This window comes from Mixophyes fleayi, chromosome 2 (genome assembly GCF_038048845.1).
Source record: "Mixophyes fleayi isolate aMixFle1 chromosome 2, aMixFle1.hap1, whole genome shotgun sequence".
Classification (NCBI taxonomy): Eukaryota; Metazoa; Chordata; class Amphibia; order Anura; family Limnodynastidae; genus Mixophyes; species Mixophyes fleayi.
In genome coordinates this window covers 157,561,310-157,589,073 of record NC_134403.1, presented here as the reverse complement: position 1 = coordinate 157,589,073, position 27,764 = coordinate 157,561,310, and the positions used below count along the sequence as shown (strand labels likewise).

Sequence of the window (27,764 nt, the reverse complement as noted above, 5' to 3'; positions counted from 1 at the left end):
CTACAACAATTAATAGCACTGCATGTGAAAGCCAGCTAACACACAGCCAGGACGTGACCCAAGCTGGTACACTAGCAAAAAACATTTAGAAGCGAAAGAGACGCAGAATAAAGGAAATACAAGAAAGTGACGCACTAGCAGAAAAGATGATTGATTGCGCTAACACTCTGATAACAAAAACAAAGGAACAGGACACATTTGATTTCCTGGGAGCAACAATAGCTAGCAAAATGAGAACTAGTAGCAAGCGCATACAAGCTGAAATGGAGCGGCTGCTGTGCGACCTCATGTGTAGGGCTACCGCTGAAGATTTGTGGCCGGACACATTTATTTCCACAACTAACCACAGACACAAACAATCATACACATTTCAGACAGCACAGTTGCAGCATGGTACCATGGGTGGACAAAGCGTAATGTCTCAACCTTGTATGACATCCACGCCAATAGCATCAGGAAGGATGCCACATTACGCAGGGGACACATCTGGTATGGACACAAGAGAAATTTTGCACTACCAACAATTATAAACTGTTGCTCTGGTCCAAATAATTTATGCATTGCACGTTCCAAGTTAAATGTATTTTTACAATGTTATATATATGGTAATATGTATGTTAATAAACCACAATTTTTACTATAAATACTATTGCTTTTCACCAACCTTCATATACTGCTCACTGAGAACTTCGATGATAGCATCACAGGTGTCCGGTATTATCATGCCAAGAGCTTGAGGTGAAATAGCCGTACTGTATTTAAGATCTGAAAGTGTTCTCCCTGTTGCCAAAAATCTTAGTGTTGCCACCAGTTTTTGCTCTGGCGGTATGGGTCTCCTTAATTGGGTGTTCTCCCTCTGGATGAGAGGGGTTACTAGTTGGAGCAGTTCCTGAAAAGTTGAATCATTCATACGAAGAAAATTCTTAAAGTCATCTGTGTTGTTGTCCCGTATCTCCTGTAGCAGGGACATATGAGAGAACGTGTCTCTCCTCTTGAACCAATCTTTGCTCCAACAAGATCTACTCTTTCTCCTTCTTTCTCTTTGGTTCCGTACTTGCAGTCTTCTTGCCACAGCAAGCAGGAAAAGCGCAGTTGCTTGTTCTTGTACTACTGTAGCCATTGTAGGTTTACAAATAGGAATGAATGAAGACAGTGTAGCCTTCTTTTTTATGCTGTTTTTGGAGTTAACTATAGCGAATACTCTGTCCCTTTATGCTAATGTCTTTGGTATCTCGTTACATTTCCCGCAAATGTCGCTGCAGTGTGTACGAAATTAAAATCATTGCTCACTACAACATGGCTGTAAAAAGTCGCTAAAGGGACATCCGCTCTTCCCTTTATCGTCCTAAACAAGGCTAGTGTATGCAGTCCATGGACTGAGCGATCGGACCATCAATCGCATGTAAAATCGCTCGGCATAAAAAGTTGGTTGAAATTTCTGTAGTGTGTACCCAGCTTTACTTGATTCCAGATGGAGAGGAATTTGCGCTGTAAAGTGTTGACAGCAGGGACCTGGGTGGTTGGGAGGGCAGCAAACTCAGGGAAGGATGGATGGAGTCCATAGACAATAAAGTAGGGAGATGTAGGAGTGGACTCGTGGAAGGCATTGTTGTGTTCAAACTCGGACCATGGTAGGAGTTCTATCCAGTCATCTTGATTCACAGAAGAGAACATCCTGAGAAAGGTCTCCAAGTCTTGATAGATACGTTCGGTCTGTCCGTTGGATTGTGGATGATAAGAAGATCACAAGTTCAACTGAATACCAAGAAGCTTACATAGTGTTCTCCAGAACTTTGATACGAATTGGACGCCTCGATCCGGAACATTTTCAGAAGGACAACCATGCAAATGAAAAATCTCCTTGACGAAATGTAGTGCCAAGACTGGAGAGGAGGGAAGGCCAATGAGTGGGACAAAGTGAGCCATTTTTGAAAATCGATCTACCATGACCCAGATGGTGTTATGTGTCTTACTGGGTGGTAGGTCTGTAATAAAGTACATGCTGATGTGTGTCCAAGGTTTATACGGAATGGATAAAGGAAGCAGATGACCAGCAGGGGACTGGCGAGGAGACTTGTGCTGACTACTGGTGTTGCAGGACATAGCGAATTCTTTAACATCAAGGCAGAGACTGGGTCCCCAGTAGCTTTGAGAGATTAACTCCGTAGTGGAGGTCAAAACGTGAAAAGAAGAGGTACCATATAGCTTGTCTGGGATTTAAACACTGTGCAGATTGCAGATACAGGAGATTTTTATGATCTGTGAAGATAGTATTAGGATGCCTAGCTCCCTCCAACAAGTAGCGCCATTCTTCCAAGGCTGCCTTAGTAGCTCCTTGTCTCCTATAGCATAATTCTTCTCTGCTGGTAAGAATTTTCTGGAGTAGAACGCACAGGGGTGAAGTTGATTGAAAATGGATTTTTGTGAAAGGACAGCCCCTACTCCCACATTGGAAGCATCAATCTCTAGGAAAAATGGTGTTGGGTTGTTGGAGAATGGGAGCCGAAGAAAATGCATTCTTGATGAATTCAAAAGCCCCTAGTGCATCCGGGGACCAAGCTCTGGGATTGGCACCCTTCTGCGTGAGTGACACAATGGGGGCCACAATGGTAGAGTAACTGTCACTCACCGGACTGTTAGTTCTCCTGGCTCAAGACCTAGGTCTCTCTCCGCCTTGCCGGCGCCTGTCTTTCGCCGCGGCCACCCGCCATCTTGACCAGGGGTCTGCGCATGTGCAGACCTACAGACTGTTAAAATCTTGTTCCTCTCCTCATTGGATAATTAATTACTTCTCACTATTTAAGACACCTGCTGCCCTACTACCTTGCCTGTTCTTGGTCCTCATTCCTCTGAGGTAACCAAGGAGTTCTCTGTTCCTGTTCGTGGTTCCTGTTTGCTGTGGACGCTTACCTGCACCTGGACAAGTCTCTATTCCACGCGTGGTAATACCTGTCAGCCGCAGACCGCTCCACGCTACCTCATATCTTACCTGCACCTGGACAAGTCTCTACTCCACGCCAGTGGTAATACCTGTCAGCCGCAGACCGCTCCACGCTACCTCATATCTTACCTGCACCTGGACAAGTCTCTACTCCACGCCAGTGGTAATACCTGTCAGCCGCAGACCGCTCCACGCTACCTTGTATGTTATCTATTACCGGGACTAAGTTTCTACTTTGCATCGGTAATATTTGCTAGTCGCTGACTTCTCTGCTACTTTGTATTATTGGCTGCTCGTATAGTCTTTTCCGTTGTGAAGTATCCGTCTGTTACAGTTTACCTGCACTCCAGGCACTTCGGAACCTCTCATTCCCAGTTACTACTGGTCATCATTCTCGCTGTGTCATTACTATTCCTACTACTCAGAGACTATCTAATCTTCTGGCATTCCTCCTCCTATCCAGCTCAAGGAGGTCCTTGCTCTCATTGTGTATAGCTGTATCCGTTCTATTTACCATACTCTCCAAGGGGCCGCGACCTGCAAAGTGGAAGCCGCTAAAACCCATACTTCCTTGCAGGAGTTCCTGGAGAAGACCAGCCACTGTGTTAGACTCCGCGCCTCTGGTGAGTAAAGCTACATCTGGTAAATTCTGGGTCAAGACTCCTAGTGACCGTGACAGTAACCCTTAATGAAGCGTCGGTAGTAGTTTGAGAATCCTAGGAAACGCTGTACGGGTTTCAGACCAAGGCCATTCGAGAATAGCATGCGCCTTCTCTGGGTCCATTTGTAAGCCGGTGACTGAGACTATATAGCTGAGAAATGAAATCCGCGGTTGTTCAAATAAGCATTTTCCGAGGTTGCAAAAGAGTTGTTTTTGCGTAGTCTAGAGAGGACCTTTGCCACATGGATGCGGTAAGAATGAGTATCCTGAGAAAAGATAAAATCATCCAGGTAAACTACAACATAGTCATAGAGAAGGTCTCGGAATATTTCATTAACAAAGCTCTGAAATACTGCAGGAGCATTGCACAGACTGAAGGGCATCAATAGATATTCATAGTGGCCATCTCAGGTGTTAAAGGCCATTTTCCATTCGTCTCCTGGACTGATTCTAATAAGGTTGTAGGCCCCACGGAGGTCTAGTTTACAAAAGACCTTGGTTCCCTTAATGCGGTCGAAGAGTTCAGTGATGAGCGGAATGGGGTATCGGTTCTTGAGAGTTATCGCATTAAGACCGCGATAATCAATACACGGTCGTAAAGTCCTGTCTTTGGGGGGGTTTTTTTACGCAAAAGAAGCCTGCTCCAGCAGGAGAGGAGGAGGGTCTGATGATTGTAGATTCTCTTTTTCATATTTAGACATGGCTAAGGTCTTTGGCAAGGATAGAGAATATACTTGTCCTCGAGGAGGAGTCTTACCGGGCTGGAGGTCAATGTGACAGTCCCAGGGTCGGTGAGGAGGAAGGTGTTTCGATCTAACTTTATCAAAGACATCCAGAAAGGAAGAATATTGTTCAGGCAGCAGCTTGGACTTGGATCCGGGAGAGATGATAGTAGTGACCAGGGGCCGAACCCGAGTAAGACAATTCTGGAAGCAAGTTGGACTCCAAGAAATAATTTGGGAAGTGGTCCAATCCATTTGAGGAGAATGTTGTTGGAGCCACGGTAACCCTAGGATTACTGGGCTGGTAAAGGAAGGTAGGAAATCTTCTCCCCATGTAACGCTCCAACCTGGAGGGTAATTGGTTTGGTGCAGAATTTGATAACTCCGTTAGAGATGCAGGACCCATCAATAGCGGTAATGGAGACAGGGGTTCCAAAGGAAGGACAGGCAGCGATCCCTGTGAGATTAAGGAGAAAGAGATAAAATTCTCGGCTGCCCCGGAGTCTATTAAGGCCAACAAGTGGATGGGGAATGAAGAGCCATAAAGTGTAATGGGGATGGAACAAACTTTGGGAATTTTGAGAGGAGAAGAGTTACCCAGTCTGACCTCTCCAGAACAGGTTAGGGCCTGGCGTTTCCCGACCTCTTGGGGCAGGCATTGAGCATATGGCCAGGGTCGGCACAGTAGATGCACAGCTTGTTTTTGAATCTCCGGTCACGTTCTTCTGGAGTCAAGGGAGACCGTCCAATTTGCATAGGCTCATCCTCAGGAGCAGGGGGATGAAATTGTGGCGCTAGCTTAATTATAGGACAATGGGAGTTGTCCCTCTCAGCAGCCCTTTCGCGGAAATGAAGGTCCACATGATTACATAAGGAGATAAGAGCATTCAAGGTAGTGGGCAGTTCCTGAGAGGCCAAAGCATCTTTGATTTTGTCAGAGAGTGCCGGCCAGAATATAGCCACTAAGGCATCATTGTTCCAATGCAACTCTGATGATAAGATGTGAAAGTTGATGACATACTGAGCCACCGATCAAGGACCCTGGCGGAATCTGAGGATGCTGGATGCTCCGGATGTAACTTGGTCGGGCTCATCCAAGATTTTACAGAAAGCTGTAATAAAAGCAGTACTGTCAGAAAGGAGGGGATCGTCCCGCTCCCAAAGGGGAGAAGCCTAGGCTAGGGCCTGACCAGAGAGCAAAGAAATCAAGTAGGTCACCTTGGCTCTTTGGGTGGAAAAATTGCGGCTGCAACTCGAATTGAATTGAACATTGGTTGAGGAAGCCCCTATAAGCTTTGGGATCCCAGTCAAACTTAGAGGGAGAAGGAATCCGTAAATTAGAAGCGGAGGTAGTTGGTACCTCGTGTACAGGAGCGCCTGCAGCTGGAACAGCGGGAGCAGCCACCTATAGTGAATCGATCCTGGAGGCTAGTGTTTGGAAACATTGTAGGAGTTGACATTGAACACTGTCTTGTTGGTCCACTCTGTTGAGGAGATGCTGAAGCAAGTCTTTGGCGGATGGTTCCCCGGTAGAATCCGTTTTGGTCTGTTTTTACTGTCACGGTTCAGAAGGTTAGGATCCCAGATCTGCCTAACTTAGCACTACTTCCAGCAAGGCGCAGAGTCTAATGGGCAGACGGTATTCACCAGGGACCGCCGCAAGGTGGTTTGGTCTTGGCTGCATCCGCACCGCAGGTCTCGGCCCTTACTGGAAGTGTCGGGCGAGACCTATAGGGGAATGTAGAGAGGAGAGACTCTGCAGATGAAAGGTTACAACAGGAGTAATGAAGCGTCAGCTCTGTGGACCACAGATTTACCACTGGGATAGTGGCTAAGTACACAATGAAGTGTCAGCTCTGCAGACAATGGGTTACAGTAGAAGAGATGAATGTCAGCTCTGCAGACAACTGGTTACCACTGGCATAGTGGCGAAGTACACAATGAAGTGTCAGCTCTGCGGACAATAGGTTTACAGCAGAAGAGATGGAGTGTCAGCTGTGCGAACAATAGGTTTACAGCAGGAGAGATGGAGCCACGTCTAGTACCTAGCAGGTAACTTGAAAAATAGACACTGAGCTGCAGGGGGAAGTGCCTTTTAAACTTTAGAGCCAAAATAGAGCAGCCAATAGGAGAGATACAGAGGACTTAAGGCGATCAAGTCTGCGCATGCGCAGAGCCGAAAAGAAGATGCCGGGTGGCCGGACGGAGGGCGGCTGTCAGCGGGGAGCAGGTAAGTATATCGGGCTTCGGTTGTAGAAACCTAAACGCCCGGCGTGTGACACTGTGTATGTGTCTACTTTTCTCTTCAGCCGGCTGGAAACAGGAGCAGAGATTCTCATGCCTTGTTACCCGGGGCCAGACCTCAAGTACCCTGACGTACCCCTCCTTGGACCACTTTTGGAAGGTACTAACCACTGTATACCGGGAACACCCCACAAGACCTGCTGTTTTGGAGATGTTCTGACCTAGTCATTTAGTCATCACAATTTGGCCCTTATCAGAGTCGTTTATATCCTTATGCTTGCCCATATTTCCTCCTTCTAACACATCAATATCAAGAACTGACTGTTCACTTGCTATCTAATATATCCCATCTCTTGACATTGTAACGAGATAATCAATGTTATTCACTTCACTTGTCAGTGGTTATAGTATTGTGGCTGATCGGTTTACAGTCATGGCCAAAAGTTTTGAGAATGACACAAATATTTTTCACAAAGTCTGCTGCCTTAGCGTCCGATTCAAGTTTTGAGCATCTCTGAGGTACGTGATTTTCAGTCGTATCACGTACCTCGGTCGTATTAGTCATTTCAGCAGCTACAGGCAGGGCCGAAGAGAGGGAGGGGGTACAAATTACCCGGGCCCGGGCATGTCAGGGGGCCCGGCCCGGGCCCTTGCGCTGCTGATTTTTTTTTCAAAAGGTTTTTTTTTCTTTTCTTTTTTTTTTTCTTTTATTGCGGCGTGGGGGGAGGAGGGCTGAGGGGGGCTCGGTCGTTGGTGGGGGGAGCAGGTTAGTTTAAAACAAACAAAAAAAACATACTCACCTGATCGCGGAGTCGGCATCCCTCCTCTCTGCTGCTCTGTGCTCCATTCAGACTGTCTGAATGCCGGGTGTGATGTCATCACGTCATGCCCAGCATTCAGTCAGTCTGGAGCAATGGAGCACAGAGCAGCTGAGAAGACCAAGACAGGAGAAAAGGTAAGTGAAGGGAGGAAAACGAGGGGGCACAGAGGGGTTAAAAAATGGGGGGGGGGGCAGCATGACAGAGGGGTTAAAAAATGAGGGGGGGCACAGAGGGGTTAAAAAACGGGGAGGCAGCATGACAGAGGGGTTAAAAAATGAGGGGGGCACAGAGGGGTTAAAAAAAGGGGGGGAGCATGACAGAGGGGTTAAAAAGCGGGGGGCAGCATGACAGGGGTTAAAAAATGAGGCGGGGCACAAAGAGGTTAAAAAATGGGGGGGCAGCATGACAGTGGGGTTAAAAAATGAGGGGGGGCACAGAGGGGTTAAAAACGGGGGGGGGGGGCAGCATGACAGAGGGGTTAAAAAATGAGGGGGGCACAGAGGGGTTAAAAAACGGGGAGGTAGCATGACTGAGGGGTTAAAAACAGGGGGGGGGGCTGCATGACAGGGGTAAAAAAATGAGGGGCACAGAGGGGTTAAAAAATGGGGGGGGGGCAGCATGACAGTGGGGTTAAAAAATGAGGGGGGGCACAGAGGGGTTAAAAACGGGGGGGGGGGGGCAGCATGACAGAGGGGTTAAAAAATGAGGGGGGGCACAGAGGGGTTAAAAACGGGGGGGGGGGGCAGCATGACAGAGGGGTTAAAAAATGAGGGGGGCACAGAGGGGTTAAAAAACGGGGAGGTAGCATGACTGAGGGGTTAAAAACAGGGGGGGGGGGCTGCATGACAGGGGTAAAAAAATGAGGGGCACAGAGGGGTTAAAAAATGGGGGGGGGCAGCATGACAGTGGGGTTAAAAAATGAGGGGGGGCACAGAGGGGTTAAAAACAGGGGGGGGGGCAGCATGACAGAGGGGTTAAAAAATGAGGGGGGCACAGAGGGGTTAAAAAACGGGGAGGTAGCATGACTGAGGGGTTAAAAACAGGGGGGGCTGCATGACAGGGGTAAAAAAATGAGAGGGGCACAGAGGGGTTAAAAAATGGGGGGGGGGCAGCATGACAGTGGGGTTAAAAAATGAGGGGGGGCACAGAGGGGTAAAAAAAACAGGGCAGCATGGCACAGTGGGGTTAAAAAACAGGGGTCAGCATGGCACAGTGGGGTTAAAAAATGGTGGGCAGCATGGCACAGTGGGGTTAAAAAGGGGGGAGGCATGGCACAGTGGGATTGAAAAAAGGGGGGGGGGAGCAGCATAGTATAGTGTGATGAAGGGGAGCCAGATGAAGGGGGCAAAAGCAGCATGGAGGGCGCAGTTTGATCATAAGGCATGGCGATGATGAAGGGGCACATTATTGTAATATTGGAGCTGGAGGAAGGCCTAATTATTAATCGTGGATGGTATTGATTTAACGCCAGGGTTGTTTGGAATTATCTAAATGTAGCTATTTTTTCCCAAATAGGGCCCCCAGCATTCCAGGATCCAGACAAGCCGCAACTAAAGAAACATGCAGCAACAGGTGGTGAAAGTGAGAAGAACAGGTAGGAGAGAGCAGGACAGTATGTGAAATGTTGTGATTCTAGTAGGGACAATGTCAATTTTTGGTGAGTGTTGTGCCCAATGTAAGGTGGAGGCCAAGACTGAACTCTTTGTGTACACACTGCATTTTTTCTATACTACACTTTGGTGCTAGATGTCCTGAAAGTCAGGAGTGCTTGGACATATGTGACGCTCGGGCGAATTGAGAGCCTAGTGATTTTAATGTGTTAGCCACGCCCCAATGGCGCATTTGCCACGCCACAAATGCATGATCACACCCCTGATTTTTTTTTTTACCATACTCATCTATGAGGGGGGCCCCATGAATTTGTTGTACCGGGGCCCTGAATTCCTCTTGGCAGACCTGGCTACAGGGCAGGTGTAAGTGCCGAATGATAGTGATGCCGGTCGCGTATTCATGATATAACATGTGTTTGCAATCAAGAGCAATTGTATAAATGCATGTTATGTACAGTAGACATTAATATCCTAATAAATGCATTTCATGGGGGGAGGGGACATTTTTTTTTTTTTATGTTTTTTTAAATTAATGACTATATTATATGACTATAACAGATGACAACCACTGAATACTTATATTTCTTCCTGTGCACTATTTTGGGACTTTATATTCCACATACCGTATATACTCGAATATAAGCCGACCCGAATATAAGCCGAGGACCGCAGAAAACTGGGAAAACTCATTGACTCGAGTAAAAGCAGAGGGGGAGCTTTTTCAGCATAAAAAAAAGGGCAGAAAAACTCGGTTTATACACAAGTATATACGGTATGTATTGGACGTATCCTGCAGTGTATTGTGGCTGTCAGTGAAGAGCGTATTTAGACTTGTATTCAAAAGAGACATTTCTTTAGATCTGGTTTTAAAACGCCCGATTTATGTGTGTTTTGAGAAAAAAAAAAAAAAAGCACACTATGTTTGTTTTGTGTTCATTAATGAATCTGGGACTTTCAACTAATGACTTAAAACATGTAAACTCTTTCTCCATAGCCACTTACAATGATTTCAGGATAACCTTGTAATTTTAGTGAGAAACAAGATGGAGAGGTTTCATGAAGATATAAAGGTGATGGAGGAAAATTAGAGCCAATCTAGCTAAAATTATGTCATATTTGGATTCAGTGCCACAAATTTACCCCACAATCACTCTATTGGGATTGACAATAAAATGAGTATTGACCAGTGTTAATTATCTAATGGTAACATATTATGCAGTGCTTTACAATGTTTTTAATCTACCATGTGCACATTGAAAACAAACATAGCAGAATGAGAGAATGCAAAATTCGTTCCAAACTTATGTTGCATCTGTTCCAGCTTTACTGCTAATTTGCAAAAGATGCTTTCCCAGAAGTCAAAATTAATTGTCATTTTTGTTTATTATAGCTTGTTGCACTTCTTTATATTACATGAAAATTCCTGCTGACATGTGAGTATACATTGGTGTCACTTTCTTTGATTATATATGTAGTCTTTACTATTTTTGAGATGTGGTATGATTCTGCGGCCCCTTTGAAGGTTAAACGTCCTTGAAATGTATCAGGTCGTCCATAGGGTTTATCCCATCCGCGACCCGCAGGAGATAAGGGACTGAATACAACAAGGTGCTAGTGAAACGCACCTAAAAAACGTCAACGTCCTTTCAAATTAGCTTAATTTGATTGTGAACTAACAGACTTGGTGGCAGCTCAGGACTACACTGCGAGCCTACTAGGAGCTCCGCCTCCGTCACCATCAGCTTCTTCGTCCCTGCAGAATATGCCGCGCTCCTATTGGTGGAGGTGGCTGCCATTTACAACCTCTCTGTTGTATTGCCATTCCTAAATACGCCTAATTCGGCTCCGCCCCAGAAATGTCCGTTGCTCGGCAACCAGGAGGACGCTGGTAATATCAGCCAGCTTGTTAGTTTACCCTGGTGACTGCGAGGTGCTAAACGAAGGAGAAAGCGTTCTACTCCTTTATCTGTGCACACAGCCTGGTATGTAGCCGACCCGCCGAGTACATAGGAATGCTCACATGGTTTTTTTATTTTGTGCTACTAATACAAATACACTGGTATGTATGCTAGACCCCTGGCACACATAAATTAATGCACTAGCCCGCCAGTATTCTTATTAACCCGGCACATATACACTAGCACCCAAATACTCACCATGGTGGTTACAGATATGCTCTCAGTATTTGAAGATGTATCACTGGAATCCCCTGCACAAGACAATGTTCCATTTCCTTTTTAACAATGGTCATGGTCATGATCATCAGTTTGTATGTTATCCTGGAGGTTTGTAGTATGTAGTAGTACCTATATGTCTGCATTTATACAGTCTTATTAGAAACAACTGGATCTGTCCAGCAGCAATACCGTGGAAATTTCATGTAGATGTAACTAAGTAACTATGTTACATTTACATGTAACTATTACATGTAGATTAACTATGTCAATATTGTTTTGTTGTTTGTTTGTTTTTGTTTGTTGTTATAATTTGTCAATGCCTATTCAGTTTGCAGTGCCCAAATAACATAGTAAAGCCATGGAGGAATTGTGTGATACTGCACTTGGAGTGAGGATTTCCCCATGCCTCCTTCATTTCATGGATGTATTAGTTGGGAAGACATACACAGCCACTATCACAGTGCAAAACATTAGCCATGTAGCCAAAACAATCAAACTGCATGGACCAAAAGATCCACAGGTAAAATCCAATATCATAAACTCATTTTGTTAATTTTGTTTGCTTTTTTAAACATGTTATACTTATTTACAGTATTATGATAGATGTCATCATTAGACTATTAGAGGAAGTATATGGCTTATAAATATAAAAAATAGACAGCTCTAATATGAATGTAAAGTCCTTCAAATGCAGGAGTATGAACAGACGCGGGCTGGCAAATTTCAGCCCAGGGGGCGCGCAGGTGGCTGGGTCAGGGGGCACCGGCCCCCCGGGCCGCTCAGTTTGACCGTTATTTGGTCCGGTCGCCCCCCCCCCCCACCGAGTGGATGCAATATTACCTCAATATGCCCCCTGACCCCTGGCCCAGCCCGCCCCTGAGTATGAAATACACCCCAGATGAATCATATGTTGCCATGTACCAGACTAGTGGAGGAACTACCTTTGATGCAGTAGGTGCGGTTGCATTGGGGCCCATGATGGACATAATGGGGCCCGTTGCACTGGGAACTATCGAGCTGTGGGCCCTGCTTCTCTGCATTGGAGCCCACAGCTTGCTAGTTCCGCCTCTGTACCAGACCATATGTATTTTACATGTCTATAACATTAAATACATCTTAAATATTGCAACTATGTCTTGACTAGACTCTGGAAATTAGAGTCTAGAGTAAAATTGTTTCTCTAGTTTGTCCTGCATATCGCTTTTCATTTAATATCAGTCTAACTAATTTGTTGTACACAAAGGTGATTATTTGATGTATTTAGGTTGCAGTATTAATATTATTATTTGTATTTTTTCCAAGACTTATTTAAAAGAAAGTACTTGACATACACAGACAAGCAAAATTCTAAATTCTGGTTACATCGTATAATGTGCTAAGTTGTGGTAAACATAGAGTTAACAATTTTGAATAATAATAGAAGGGGAAGGGGTATATGTTGGTAATGGAGATGGGGACAGGCAAGAACATGCTGGACCAAACTGTTAAAGGGTCAGAACCAATCGAACTATTGAACGGAGAGAGCTAAAAAGAGGGTGGTTTGAGAAGGTTGTAGTGACTGGTGTGATACTGTGATAAGTAAGCTACTGGAGCCAGACTTTGTTGAAAGGGATTACTGAGCTGTGCAGAATACTTGTGATGCATTATATTTTATATGTGTACCAAAGATGATTAATAATTGGGACAAGCACTGGAGGGTCCTTTATTCTCCTGGGTGCTGCAGTTTGACATGTAGCAGCACTTGTCATGTGATGTATACTGTTACTTATATGTTTGTTGACCACAGGATTGGGTGGGGTAGAAGAAGAAAGTGAAAAAGTAGTTTACAATTTATTCCCCCCAGGTGTCAGTGATACCACCATTCTGTTTTCATCTTAAACTGAATAAACACTACAGTAATTTCATGCAATTTTTCAATGGATTAAACCTTTTGACGCAGAGTGTAAAAGGCATAACAATTCTAAGTTTAGGATGACTGTCTATGCATCTGGAGTGATAGAAATGTCTTGTTTGAGGAAATAGATTAAAGTGCCTATTTCTTAAGGACATTTTAGATTGTAGGTCGGAAAAGTCAGGTAGAGATTCTAACAGTGGGAAGTCTTCTATCTAATTTGATATTTCCTTTTATCCATATGGAAAAGGCTCACAGATCTATAGCAGGCAGGAATTATGACGGAAGAGTACATCCTTTAGTAGTGTAGTCCCATTTGTGGCAAGAGAAAGCTGTAGCAGGTTAGGATTTTAGAACTGTAGGCCTTACATTCTTAGGAAGCCAAAAAGACTAGACATTAAAATGACATTCAAGGAAGCAAATCCAATCTCAAACTGAAATCTGGACACAGAGAGAGAATGCATTTTTTTTTACTTCTCAGTGACTAATTATTAAATTATAATTAATGTGAGACTTCTTATCATTAATGTTATGTTTCTCCTCTTATACCACACATTTATACCACACATTTTGAATGTATTATTTGGCCTGCTGTCTTGTACTTTGTACTCATATCCAGATTATTAGAGAAAAACAATAGGTAGCAGTGCATGTGATTAAGAAGAAAACTTGATGCATTATTTTAATGCAGGCTTGCGTGTCCTGAGACTATATGCAATTGTGTTTCCTCCCTTTCCTCCTGCTATTACACACCTTAATGACACATGAACTTTGAGGACAGTAAAGGTGTGGAGAGACAAGTCAACCAACCCCTATTGAGATATATCCGATTGTGACTTAAATGTATCTTTAAGATGCTAATTTAGGAAGTGTATTTTTTTGCACATCCCGTAGGCCTTGTGGAAGTTTGCGACTTCATGAAGATGGACACATTTTTGCTCCAAATGCATCTGTAAGATATAATTATAGTTGCACCAGCACCTGCAGTTGGGTGTAGTGGTGGCACGTTCGTGTTATTTGGATGTTGCCCACTCTGTCTACTCTCGTTGGGCCTCAGTCATTAAGTAGAGCAAAGTGAAAAAAAAGAATTAACTTTGCGCCTTGGCAAAACCATGTTGCATTGGAAGGGGAGGTAAATTTAAAATGTGGGGACAGATTTATAGTTGGGATAGGGTATGTCCTAGATCAACTTTAAATTTCAGTGTAAAAATATGGTTATCAAGTATTTGTGTGCTACATGACAAAAACTGCCAGTAGTTTGTTTATGTGCAAAATGATAAACTAATTTGCACCACTTGCATTGTAACATGGTATGTCCACGATCAAATTTACTCCTTTTTTTGCCTACTCATCTTAATGACTCAAGCCAGTTGACTGCCAGTGAACAAAAGGTGGTACATGTTGTGTCTTCCATTGCAGGCATGGATTTAGACTTTTCATTTAGGGGGGGGGGGGGTGGAGTGGTTTATTGATTACTACTGACTCCTCCGCTTCTCCAGTACTGGCTCCTCTCCCTCTTTAGTCCCGACCGCTGTAGGCCCTGTGACCTACAACACTATGGGCCTGATTCATTAAGGAAAGGAAAGCAAAACAATGAGTAAGTTTTCTCCTGGACAAAACCATGTTACAAAACAAGGGGTGCAAGCTAGTTTTTGATTTTACACATAAGTTAATACTGGCTGTTTTTTAATGTAGCACACAAATACTTGATAGCTTATTAGAAGTTAATCATGTTTTTGCTTTACTTTCCTTAATGAATCAGGCCCTATTTGTCTCACAAATCAATGTATTTTAAGATGCAAGTGGTCAAGTTTGTTCTTTGCTTTATTATAATTAAAACACTATATATCTATAAAATCACAACAATAAGAGCAACAAATAACTGATATATCTGCCCCATCATTACACTGTTCCCCCTTCATCACACTGCTGGCCCCCTCATTACTGTGCCCTTCTCATTACACTCTGCCCCTCATCACACTGTGTCCCTTATCACTCTGCTCCCCTTCATTACACTGTGCCCCTCCTCACACTGTGTCTCTCGTTACACTGTCCCCCTCATTACACTCTGCCCCTTATCACACAGCCCCCTTATCACACTGTCCTCCTCATTACTGTACGCCCCTCATCACGCTGCCCCCCTCATTACACTGTCCCTCTCACTACTCTGTGCCCCTCTCCCTCTATCTCTCCCAACCTCTATCTCTCCCTCTCTCTTTCTCCCTCCCTCCTGTGACTTACTTCTCAATATGGATTCTGAGGTTGAAGGCATGAATCCTTTAAAATAAATGGTTGGCATTTTGGTAGATCATATTCATATTGAACACTAGTTGCATGCATATTAGTTAAATAGGGTCAAAGTAGGCTTGTACACAGTTTTATTAGGTCACATGTTATTTTAAAAGTGCCTTACTGCTGTGAATAAAATGGGGCTTCTCATCTCTCAAGAGATACTGGAGGTTTTTTTAGTAGTGGTTAGTAGAGATTAGTAGTAGTGGTTAGTAGGATTTAGTAACAATGGTTACTAGGGTAGTACTGATCATTATACAGACATACACAGCGAGACATAACACAGGCACATGCTCCGTAACACTCAGAAAGCCCTATGGAACATCTACTTGAAAGTGAAACACCTGAAAATCTTTTTATGTAGCTTTTTTCAAAACCTGTTTCAAATATACATTGCCATAGAATTTCTGGAGACTAAGGTAACACTTTCCTACCTGTTGCAACTCACCCAGCCTTGTGATTTCGATTTGAATAAGATTGTAATACGTATTCATTTTTTTCAGTTTACACTATCTGTACAAAATCCAGAGAAACCTATAGCACCAGGACTTCAAGTGACAGCCACTGTGGAATATCATCCAACTAATAAGGAAGACATTTGTGACAAGTTACTCATTTTGGTTGATAAGGATGTCATTGATGTGCCATTACTAGGGTATGTTACCTTTGCTATATTATGTATAGTACAAAAACCTTGCTCCATCCCAGACTCACTTCATTGTAATGTCGGCCTTTAAACTTACAACATTGTCCTACACTTATGTGTACTACAGATCCCACTGATCCACCTCTCTGGGGGCTGCAAGTGCAAGTTAAATTCTACTTTGGCTTACTGTGCATACGTGCATAAGAGAAATTTTGCGGACGACAGTCGGACCTATGTCTAACTCTAAATCTGGCCCAACATGTGCACACTGTGTATAAATGTGTCTGATTTTATGGTCGGGTGAGATGGTGCCCTCTTTGGGGAAGCTGACTCTGCACAACCCAGTCATTCTAGATTCAATGTAAAAGTGTGTGTATATATATATATATATATATATATATATATATAACTGCCTACCTATGTTTTTTTCTGGCCCAATACCCGTATTGGAACAACTTTCTTAAAGTGTTTTACTGATCATTTCACTTTTGTATTGTGATCTAAACATCACATGTAATTAAGGGACAAAGAGTGTCATTCATGTATCTGGTCTTCTAGTTTTATGCATTCCTCTGCGTTCATTTGCAAGCTTATTGCTTTGTTTGCGTCTTGGGCCACACCCCCTCATTTGAAAAATGTATGTGGCCAATAAGAAATGAGGAGCATGCCTCTAAGTTTGCCTGTCAGCCCACTTTGCTTCTTTATGTACAAGGCTTGCAAAGCTGTCGTTTTGTTTTTCCAGCTTTGCTTTGCTTTGGGTATTGAAAATGCAATTTTGGGCCATTGTCGAACCAAATTCTGTCCATTCCCACAAATCAGTCATCTACATCCGTATAACTGCCAACTGCAAAGCACAGTAGGCACAATTTCTTACACAGACTTTTACAGTTGTTATTCCTATTTTTCTGTGATCATCAGCAGTGGTAATGTTACGAGGTCACACATTCACAGCAGAAATGCACCATTATAACTTTAAGTGTGAAGTAAGGAAAACTAAGCACTAAGTTTCACAGAATTTGATTTGAGATAATGGAAATTTGAAGTATATATGAAATTATCCATAATGCTTTCAAATGGAAAAGAAATTCATTTTTACCTGACTACAAAGAATAAAGTGGAATCTTTGTCCATTAAATATTAATATTAATGTACCTTCCCATTTCACTACTTTAAATTGTGCTATTATTAAATAATTAATTTAACCATTATCAGTGTAACAGATGTAAGCATTTTTTTTGTCATTTTTAATTTGAAACCACATTTTAAATTTTTACATCATTAAAGAATTGCAGTTGCAGATTTGTGCTGCTACCTAATGGTGAATGAAATGTTGACAACTGTTCTGCAAAATATTCGCCTTGTTCTACATGTAGGTACAAAATTTGAAATGTTTTGCAGCTGAGGTTAGTGTTCCTTATCCTACTCCAATCACACACCACACAACAGACTGTATTCACTGTCGTCATCCCAGCTGTATATAGACTGTAAACCTAGCAAATTGTGAATTTACAAACTGTGCACAATGTCATTGCTCAAAAAGGAGAAGCAAAGCTGGAACTTGACGAATGTGTTGCGGTAATTTCGCACCTCTGTGAAATGGCTTGTTCCACCTTGAAAACGTTTTGGGCCAAATTTTGTGTATCTTTGTTCATCTCTATTCATGATATTAAACATATATTATCTTTTCTTTGTAAAGCGCTAACATTGAATGGATCATGACACAAACAAATTACATGCAAATACATAAAACAAAAGGTATAGAGTTATGGATGAGCTTTTACACCCATCTGCTGATAAATTTACTGAATATTACTCCATTTGGAGCCCATGGCTCGAATTCCAGGACTCCGATAAATATATTCATTTAAACAAACCAGTTCTCTCACCTACTCGCCTTGCTAGGACTTGAATTGTTTATTTACACAATCTGTACTAGGAAACATTCCCACCCCCCTTACCTTCCCTTCCTTTATCCCAGTCTCTGCCTTTTCCTTTTTCTCTTTTCCTTCTTCTTCTATTATAACATTTATTTGAATGTGTTATTATGGCATTTTGTATTAATGAGGTGGTATTGTTACCCACTTATCTGTCCTCGTGAATCTCTGTTGAAACTGCCTTAAAAACTTCAATAAAGATAAATATTATAAAGAACTCAAAAAAACAAACAAAAGAAAAGATGGCCCTGCCTAAAATGATCTTGTAATCTAAGATGTGTGAAGAACAAGACACATAAGGTAGTTGTATAACAATTGTGGCTGCTGATGGGGAGGGTATGTGAGGTTACTGTAGAACAGCAGTTTATCAGTCACCAATAATAAAGCAGTCATTGGTGACTGGCATTTCTGGCAGGTACTGGTGACGCTTCACTGTTTAGGAGAGACAGTGGAAAGCGGATACTTGAAACATGATCTAGTCACTGTAGAAATCATATTTATATATTCGGTCTACAGCATGGCGCAGGAACCGCAAAACACTCAACCAGCCCATTAACAATTTTAGTGTCTGAATAAACTCATATTATGATTTCAATAAAACGTTAAAGGGACTGATTTAAGTGGGTATGGTTTGGATTGACCTGCCAAGATTCTCTGAGTCATAAACATCTTTTTACCTTGCTATAAAAATAAATACCCCTTTCACTTTCATATGCCCCAGCTAACATTCCCTTGGTATGCATGGTGTCAGGCTGTAGCCTTTTGAGGAGAACTACAGCAGGACACTAACCGGTATTAGCGCTACTGAACTAACAGGTGCGGAGTCTAATGTACCCCTGGTGTTCGCCAGGGACCCCCGCAAGGAGGTTTGGACTTCGCTGCACAGGGTACGCAGGTCGAGGTCCTGCTAGCCAGTTACCGGTGTAATGTAGAAGTTTCAGACGGTCCAAGTCAAGCCAAATCAGGAATGCAAGGTACCAGGGAGAAACCAGAGGGATGGTCAACAAGCCGAGGTCACGGAGCAATATGGGTCACACAGAACGAGGGATGGTCGACAAGCCGGGTCACAACGAGGAAGCAGGAACACTGGCAGCACAATTAGTAAACTGGAGTAGGGAAAACCAGGAACTCAGGGAATGAAACCTGTTACACTGGCTCCCTAATGGCGCTAGAGACAGGTTTAAATAGGCAGAGGCTGCAGCTGATAGGAAGGCTGAAGAGGCGGCACGCTGGTGTTAAAGTAACGTCCCGTTGCCTAGCAACGGGACGAGAGATGGGCGCATTCGCCCGACAGGCCGGGACAGGAAGCCGGAGCGAGTCTGTTGCTAAGCAACAACCCGCTCGGTGGAAGCCAGGCGTCCATCCTCGTCAGCGGGGACGGTGCCTGACACATGGACTTACAGTATTTTCTACTGCACTCCCAAAACAGGCACTTACATTTTTTTGGTCTACAAATGAGAAACTACTGAGTTTCTTTGACTAGTAAATTCTGCAGTATGCATTTTATAATTATTTACCATGCTTTGTCATTATATACTTTTTTTGTACTTTCTTTTATTCTCTGGCATTTGTAAGGTATGGTTGATCCTTATGAACTTTATTGCCCAGATCTACCCAAGCTGGTGTGGCCTATAGGCTCCCAACTCCCTGTCTCCTCTGAGATCCTGGGCTCTTGGGTGAGGCTCCAGCAGATCCAGAGTTAGAGGGACCCTCCTAGTTTTGTGGTGATTTGGAATCTGAACTTTTTCATGGTTTTTTTACACTTTTTATTTCACTGGATGAATGAGAGCATGTGCTCCAAGCTTTCTAACAAATAAGATGTATTGCCTTATGGCCAAGATCAAATGTTGTATTGTCCTAGTAGGGACTGACATCCCTGCTATTGCTAACCATGAACAGTCTATCTTGGTCCTTTGATCTGAGGACAAGCAACAGAAACCTGAGGTACCGTGTTTCCTGTAGTTGCTTTTTGTGGGTGCCTGAAATTCACTGGGGAAGTGGTCACCATTACAAGATAAGTAAATCACTTTGTACTGCCCTTTTTTACACATGTTTTCAAGCCACAGGTTAGGACTGTGTACTATTTATTATCTGTCCCCGTAGATCTAGGGGAAGTGGCATAGTCTTTTACTTCCCACTCTTCCCACTTTTCTGAACCTCTCCATTGCTCTCCCATATTGCAGAGCCAAAGATTTAGACCCTGGGGAAGGTCAACATGGACCTCCAGGTAAAGTATTTTATTTACTTATCAGTCACGTCTATTTTTTCATGAAGTTTTCATGAAGGACCGGTACTGCAGACAGGCCCTTATTGGTTTCTGCTCCCCAAGTCTAGGGGAGATTGGTGTGGCAATTAGGATCCCACCCTTTGAGTCTCTCAGTTGTTGACTCCACAGGAAAGAGGTCTTACTTAGCCTTGTAGCAAACAAAGTCTTGAAGGCCTCTGCCCTGAAAGGGCCTTATAGCTTATGGGGGACTCTTCCCTTTCCCTTTTTTCTGGTGGGGCTTGATATGGCCATAATAATATGTTCATATTTACTGCCTTGCTGTGAAATGTACAGGTCATGTTTGTTTGTTTGTTTGCTTGATTTTAATGTGTATCAGATTCCTGAGTATGATTTCCACATGAGCTTGGCTGAGCTGGCAATCAGCCTCGGACTGGCCTGCTGGGCAGCCGGGCTATCCAACGGTAGGCCTGGTGGGGTTGAAGCTCCGCCCCCTCCATTGTTAGGGCGGAGCTTGTTGTTGAACTTTGGGTAGATGGCGGCTGCGGTGACACTTCCTGTAACCACACTACCAGACGCGGCTCTTTGCACCTGCGCGGTAGTGTTTTTGAGCAGGGGAGGAGGACATCCTGTAATCCAGCAGCGGCCGCCCAGAGGAACATGAATCAAGGACCGGAGCTTTGCACAGGTAAGTAACGCAATAGTTTTTGTTTTCATGTTTGTTTATAGCTTGCGCATTGTCAGGTTCTACAGTTGCTGAGGTTGGATTTTTTTTGTGACATTGACACTTTTGTATATTGCGTCGCTTCAGACTCCGTCTCCCCACAAACCTTGGCACACTTTAGCTTACGGAGGCGTCCCCGGAGAGCAGAGGGCAGGTGTGCGCCTAGTTGTGCGCGGAACGGATCATCCAGCACCCGGTACATGCAGAATGTAAGTTTGACGTTAACTGGACCTTATTTGGGTTATAATGATAACTGTGTCTCAGCCTGAGATCCCGCTCTCCCTTACCTTATATTCTCCTCTGTTACTGATATATCAATCATCATGAAACTACATAAATAGGTCAAAGAAACAGGGATAGTGAATACAGTAGGACAATGAAAACTATTGCTGACATCAAATACTAGACATTTGCACTAGTAAATCCCTCTTTGCATATAAAGTGATAACTCTTTGAATTCTGCCTTCAAATCTGCTGCAGATACATTTCAAAGCCATGAAATTGGTCATCAGAAATCCCAGTTGAAGACACATAAAATACGATAACATTAAGGAGGAACTCTGCCCAGGCTCTCTCGCTAATGGAGAAGACTCGGGATTCACCCTGCAACAAAATGGTCTATTTCCAGCGGTATAAAGAGTGAGGAATCGGCACCGCGTGTGTTTTCCACCTCATCTCTCTCTCACTGGGTGGTGGAAGAGAACAATAAGGCTCATTATTTGGGTATCAGCCGGGGAAGTAACCTGCTCAGTGCTGGACCTCTCAATGGAAGTTTACAGAGCAGTTGTCACAAACTCTCATGTGCTATGAGAGTGAGAACTTGGCTTTATAAAGGATGTTCTACACCTGGGACATCTGTCACTTTATGTGACACTACCGAGACCGCAGGACGGACAATGACAAGGATGAGAGGAATTCTACGGTCTCAGATAATCTCACTGAATCCCAAAATATTCCCTGGTGCTAAAAAATAAACTCTGCAAAGCCCTGGTCTCTGGAGAGGGAAAGTATCCATGTAACAGAATTATAACCACCCCCCCCTCTAATTACCACTCTGAATACAAAAATATTGTAAAAATGTTTTAGCTTAACAGAACTGACGTAATCCTCTGTGGACCATTTATTTGTCCCCAATGTAGTTATGAGGGCCAAAATCATCCTTACACCTGAATAAAACTTAAAGTCCTTTCACATTCATCTCTGGGACTGATATAATGGTGGCTGTAGAGAATAACTGCGTAGTCTCCATCTGATGACCTCATGTGATGTAAAAGGAGGCAAAATGGAATCCTATTAGTGTCTTCATCATATGGTATAACACTGAGCATGAATCATATACCTTTTGTGGACCGTATACACTTTATGTGTGTGAAAATACTGAACTTTAGCCTGATTTATTATCCTACAGGCTTTTACCGGATTACACAGACCTGGATCCATTGCTATGCTTCACATATGTACATTCAATTTCTGTTTCATTTTGCTTTTCCAGTGCCCTGGCTGTTATTGTATGTTAACTTTTTGTGCCAAGATTAAATTCTAGCAGTTTTAGCACTCTATTGCTCCAATATTAATATTATTGTCCATCTTACTTACATATAACATATTGGCACCTGCCTGGGATTTATTCTATTAACCAAATAGAATGCAAGACAATAAATATTTCAAATAGTGGAGGAAAGGATCCGCAGGTCTTTATACTGTGCCTTATAAGCTCAATACATGATGGGCAATAACAACATATGAGGCGAGGGTTGGAGGTAACAAAATGATGCACTTATCATAAGTAACAGTCTTGGTGCATTAGGAGACTACAGGAGCTGGTACTGGAGTTTCTTCCAAACCACAAGTGTTTTGTTAATGGGTCCCATGTAGTTCCCTACCAGTAGAGGGGGCAAGGTCTAATGCATTGCATCCAAAAAAGTGCACATTTAAAATAGTGCTATAAGTTGTCCTCCATGGCCTGACCACACCCCCTTTACTAGCCACACCCACTCTTAAAGTTGGCCACACCCCAATATAGTGGGCCCCTATCACTGCATTCCCCCGGTGGGCCCTTCATGCCCCAGTCCGACACTGCTGGCAATTAATGCAGAAATGTCCATCTCAAGGACATTTACAATGTATTTATGTACATTTTTGCGATTGTAAAGAATTTGAGAGTACATTTCAAGGCCATCATCATCAGTTCTTCCTCACAAGCACTGACTACTGTATAGAAAATATTAGCTACCTAACCAATATAAAGTAATTAATTTCTTTGTCTTTTCCTTACAGGTTCACACCATCTTGCTATTTACAAATTGATCCAGAAGTTAATTTTGGGAACATCATTTCAAACAACAAAGTGATATATAAGGAGATTGATATTATGAACCATGGTTCCTCTCCAGGTAACTGACCACTATGTATTAATTGGAACACACCCGCACAATGAGTCCTGCAATTCTTGGTTCTTTGTACATTACTAATCTATCAATATGTACTATATCACATTTAAACTTGAAAAGAGAAGTATTGGGAAATATGATCTAATTATCCATCATTTTGTTAATATTTCATCAGATAATGACAAACTTTTGTCATAATGACACTTTTTCTTCTGTGTGTTAAGCAATCCTCTAAAAAGACCTGCAGGGGTTATTGCTGATATTAATATAGCAGTTAAAACTCTAAAGGAAATAGATTCCACATTACATTTTTGAGTCTGATACAATTGTGCACCAAACATACATAGGTAAAAACACATGCACAATAAAAACATGGATATGTTTAATCGGACGCAACGTAGAAACAGTAGTATTTGCAGCAGGCAAGGTTAGGTGTTATTACGCCCATAGATAAAGACATGGCTTTACAGTGTTAGTAGTATTGCTTATAAGTCACATTACCCTTTTTGTATACAAATTAATAATGTAATGAAATGTCATATACAGAGGAGAGAATAGTGTCTTGACTGTTATTGCTTTCCATATAAAATGTAACAAAATTCAAACATCCCCTCATTCGTTGTTTACACCTTTAAAAATCTTCCTTGCTGCAGTGGTCCAAATGGAAATTATTTAATTTTGCTGCAACACAATTCATTATGTAGTGGAGAGGTCAATACGCAGTTGGCCAATCAGAAGAAGCAAGACAGTGCTGCTGATGGTCATCATCACCTCTGTTTATAACAGCCCCTCCAGTCCACATCTAATTATGTCACACTTATGTGAACACGCTCTTACTGTATTCGGCTTGTCCGTCAATGCAATGCAAGTTTGCATTTCTATGACATTTATGTACACAAAAACATACAAACACATTTTTAGTGCACATTTACAGTATGCAAACAAATTGGTGTATAGCCACATGTAATTGAGAGCCTTATTTAGCATTCTCACTTCTTCATTTGTTTATTTCTACATCTATATTTTCTCTGGCTGTCCTGTCAATTATACTGACACTTGTTTCTATTACATTCTTTGCTTCTCTTTTCAAATTAAGTAATTCCAATGAGTTGTAGGTGGCCCTAGGAATTACTGCAGTGCCTAATATTTATGATGATCAATTTTTGCAAAATCATGCAAAAGAAGCAACTCCTAATGAGCCAACAGTCATTTTGTCAACAATTATTTGCTATCTCTCATTTTTAAAGCACCAAAACATTAGGCAATGAAGTACATTCAGCCGATCATGATACAAACAAATGCAATGACATCAAATAAAAGATAATGATGGTTCTGCCCATGTGAACTTACAAATTAAGAGGTGTAGGGGGCACGTGATAAATATGGTAACGGAATAACAATTGTAGCTATGCATGTGTAGAGACACTGTGCTAGTTTCTGGCTCTGGGCAGTTAGTGGATAGTGCACTGTGCTAGTTCCTGGCTCTGGGCAGTTGGTGATTAAAGGCTCTGTGCTACTTCCTGGCTCCAGTAAGGATGATTACAGGCACCGTGCTAGTTCTTAGCTCAATTCATGATGATTACAGGCTGTGTGCAAGTTCCTGGCTCCAATAATGATGATTACAGGCACTGTGCTAGTACCTAGTTCCAGGCATGGTGATTACAGATATTGTGCTATTTCCCGTCTACAGGCAGTTGGTGATTACAGGGTCTATGCTACCTTGCAGTTCCTAGCTCCAGGTAGTTAGCTTTGCTAGTTCCTGATATGGGCAGTTGTTGATTACAGGCACTATGCTAGTTTCTGGACTGGCGATAAATAAAAGTATGAGCTGCTTTTTGTTTTGCACAAAACATGTTTGCTGATTTGCAAATAGAATGCTGGGTTGACACTGTTCTTTGGAGGCATCTGTGGCTTGTTTGAGTTTAGCTAAGCAATTTGAGTTATGCTGAGCACACCTAATTATTATTATGGATGATTACACAGCAATCATATTGCAACTGGATGGACCATGACCACAAGTAATGACAGCAAGAAGCTATTGTTGTCTTTTCAGCATTCACTATGGACACTGTGTTTGTCGATCATAACCAATCGGTGATCTGTGCGACACGTGATGACAATCCTGCATGGTAAAGCAGATAAAAGCAGCTCGGGCTGAGTACAACATGAAGATACATAATATGTGCACAGCCTACTCATCTTATGTGCTGCTTAGTGCAGTGAACTTGTCCTCAACCCGCATGCATTTTGCTCTACAGCATACACATGTAACTTAAATAGAAAACAGATTTATATAAAGCTTTGTGCACAAAATCATGTTCCCGCTATGGTTTATTACCGGGCACGCACATATTATACAAATATGGTTCTAGGTTAAATAATATTACCAGAAATGGATATACCTCTCAAAATTAGTGGATACATTATGTCATACTTGCCAACTCTCCCGCATTGTCCGGGAGACTCCCGCATTTTGCGAGAGTCTCCCGGACGAGTGTGGCAATCTCCCTGATAGGAAGGGGGAAAAATTTAGTTTAAACGCCGCGATTCACCCGGAATCGCGGCGTTTAGCCCCGCCCCCACTGTAAAATGACGCGATTTGCGTCATTCCGTCACGGGGGCGGGGCCAAAATGACGCGATTTCGCAGCCCCGCCCCCTGCACGCCCACGTCCCAGCCGGCATCTCCCGGAAAAAGAAAAAAAAATGTTGGCAAGTATGCATTATGTATTCCAGATTGCTGCTTATCACATTAGAGTAAGCCTCTTTCAAATGAAGTTGGTGTAATCTGTGAGCAATCTGCAGAGTGATTGCCCTGCTAGTGTAGTAGAGTAAACAGCTGCAAAGACTGGTAATGCAACAGGTAATATAAACAAAGATTGTCAATTGAGCCAAACAAATACATCACACATTCTAAAATGCCACATGGTACGGATTAGTCATAGGATAATAACACACAGGCACTTCCAGCGTTTGTATTTCAGCCCAATAGAACTCTGCCTTTACTCATGAAGCCAAGTGTTTACATGTTTCCTGCTGCTTTCATAGAGCATGTCAGCGTTTTTGTAACTGGAACTTACACTGCCTATGTGCAGGAAAAACGCAAAATACAGCTTGAGACGACTTGACATGGCTGAAACATGCAGGTGCTTATGGGATTATATTTCTTTAGACAGACTCTATAGGGAGTAACCAATTCCAAATTCAGTTTCAAGTCAAGACTATTAAGATCTTTAGTATAAACAATAAAAAGTGGTTATGAGTTCCAGTCAGAACAAGAAAGGTCACACTTCAATCGGATCAGTATTAAAAATGGAGATTATTGGGGAAATATTTAAAGCCATAACACACTGAAAACTAAGCATTTCTATGTACTCTTTCTTAGATAAATGAACAGAATCCGTAGTTTAAATTAAGTATGAGTGTCTCGTGTTCTGACAGTTCAGGGACTTCGATTTGCTAGTTGTTGCTCTAGAAATCCAGTAGATGGCAGCATTAAAACTGGTAAGAAAGAAGACCGTTGTATACTATTCTGCAGAGTAGAAATAACAAGAGATCAGAGCATGCTAATATTTTTGGCTCCAACAAGTCTACTTAATTAAAACAAAAGCAGCAATGAGATTTTGATGACTCCAAGCACTTCTAGTTTACTGGTCCAAGTGCACTCTAATCTACTTAGCTACCCACTTCTGTATACCATTTGCACTGCAGTATGACTAAAATTGTTGTTTTGAATGGCAGGCTATATAGGGTTACCAGTGTCTCAAGCCATATAACTGCTTGTTGTTCCAATGCACAGATGATCTTGTAAATTCAGAGAGGTGGAGGGGGTGAGAACACAAGGTCAAAAGAACATGGATACTGAGACAGGAGCCTTAAGTATGACTACCACAATAGTCTGCAGCAGAGGTGTAACTAGACATTTGTGGCATTTTCTAAGGGCTGTGCGGCGGCCGTGACAGGTATGGTCAGCGGTCGCCGCACAGTTTTAAAGTCTTTTAGAATTCTGTGGCGCCCTCCAGAGCCCGGCGCCCTAGGCAAGTGCCTAACCTTGCCTAATGGGAGCGCCGGGCCTGATCGTCTTTGAAAGTCACGTGACAGGGGATACATAACTCAGTCTCACAGGGCATCTGGCCATGAACTCTCTTCCCGGGTGCTGACACTCCTCAGGACTATATCCAGGGGCTCTGTTCACTTTCTGTTGTCACACAAATGTTTTTCTGTGGCAGTTGTCACTCACTCACCCCTATCCAGGGTCTCTGGCAGCCATCCATCCATGTCTCTCTCTTTCTGGCACACTTTTTGAGCAGCTTCTCATCCAAAGGCTCTACGTTTCTTAAAGTTTTTGTAATAGGGGACTTTCTCCCTCTTGTCAACTGTCATCCAAGAGTCAGTCTCATGTAGGACTCAACCCTCTCATGCTCTCCCCTGCACTGATTCCTCTCCTGGGGTACCCCTGAAGGTGGGGATCCCCCCCTCTGACAAGGCCCCA

The 27,764-nt window shown here is 42.8% G+C and overlaps 2 protein-coding genes across 2 annotated transcripts in view; one reads left to right on the top strand and one right to left on the bottom strand.

The window, feature by feature from the left end:
* Window positions 1-27,764, bottom strand: part of AMELX (amelogenin X-linked) — a 198,045-nt gene that overhangs the window by 139,044 nt on the left and 31,237 nt on the right. The window lies entirely within an intron of this gene.
* The window catches only part of CFAP47 (cilia and flagella associated protein 47), a 402,255-nt gene continuing 386,009 nt past the window's right edge, over window positions 11,519-27,764 (top strand). Inside the window, exons 1-3 of the mRNA XM_075200313.1 lie at window positions 11,519-11,696; window positions 15,860-16,011; window positions 23,162-23,277. Coding sequence (XP_075056414.1) covers window positions 11,535-11,696; window positions 15,860-16,011; window positions 23,162-23,277 — 430 coding nt within the window. The 5' untranslated portion in view covers window positions 11,519-11,534. The remainder of the gene's footprint in view (window positions 11,697-15,859; window positions 16,012-23,161; window positions 23,278-27,764) is intronic.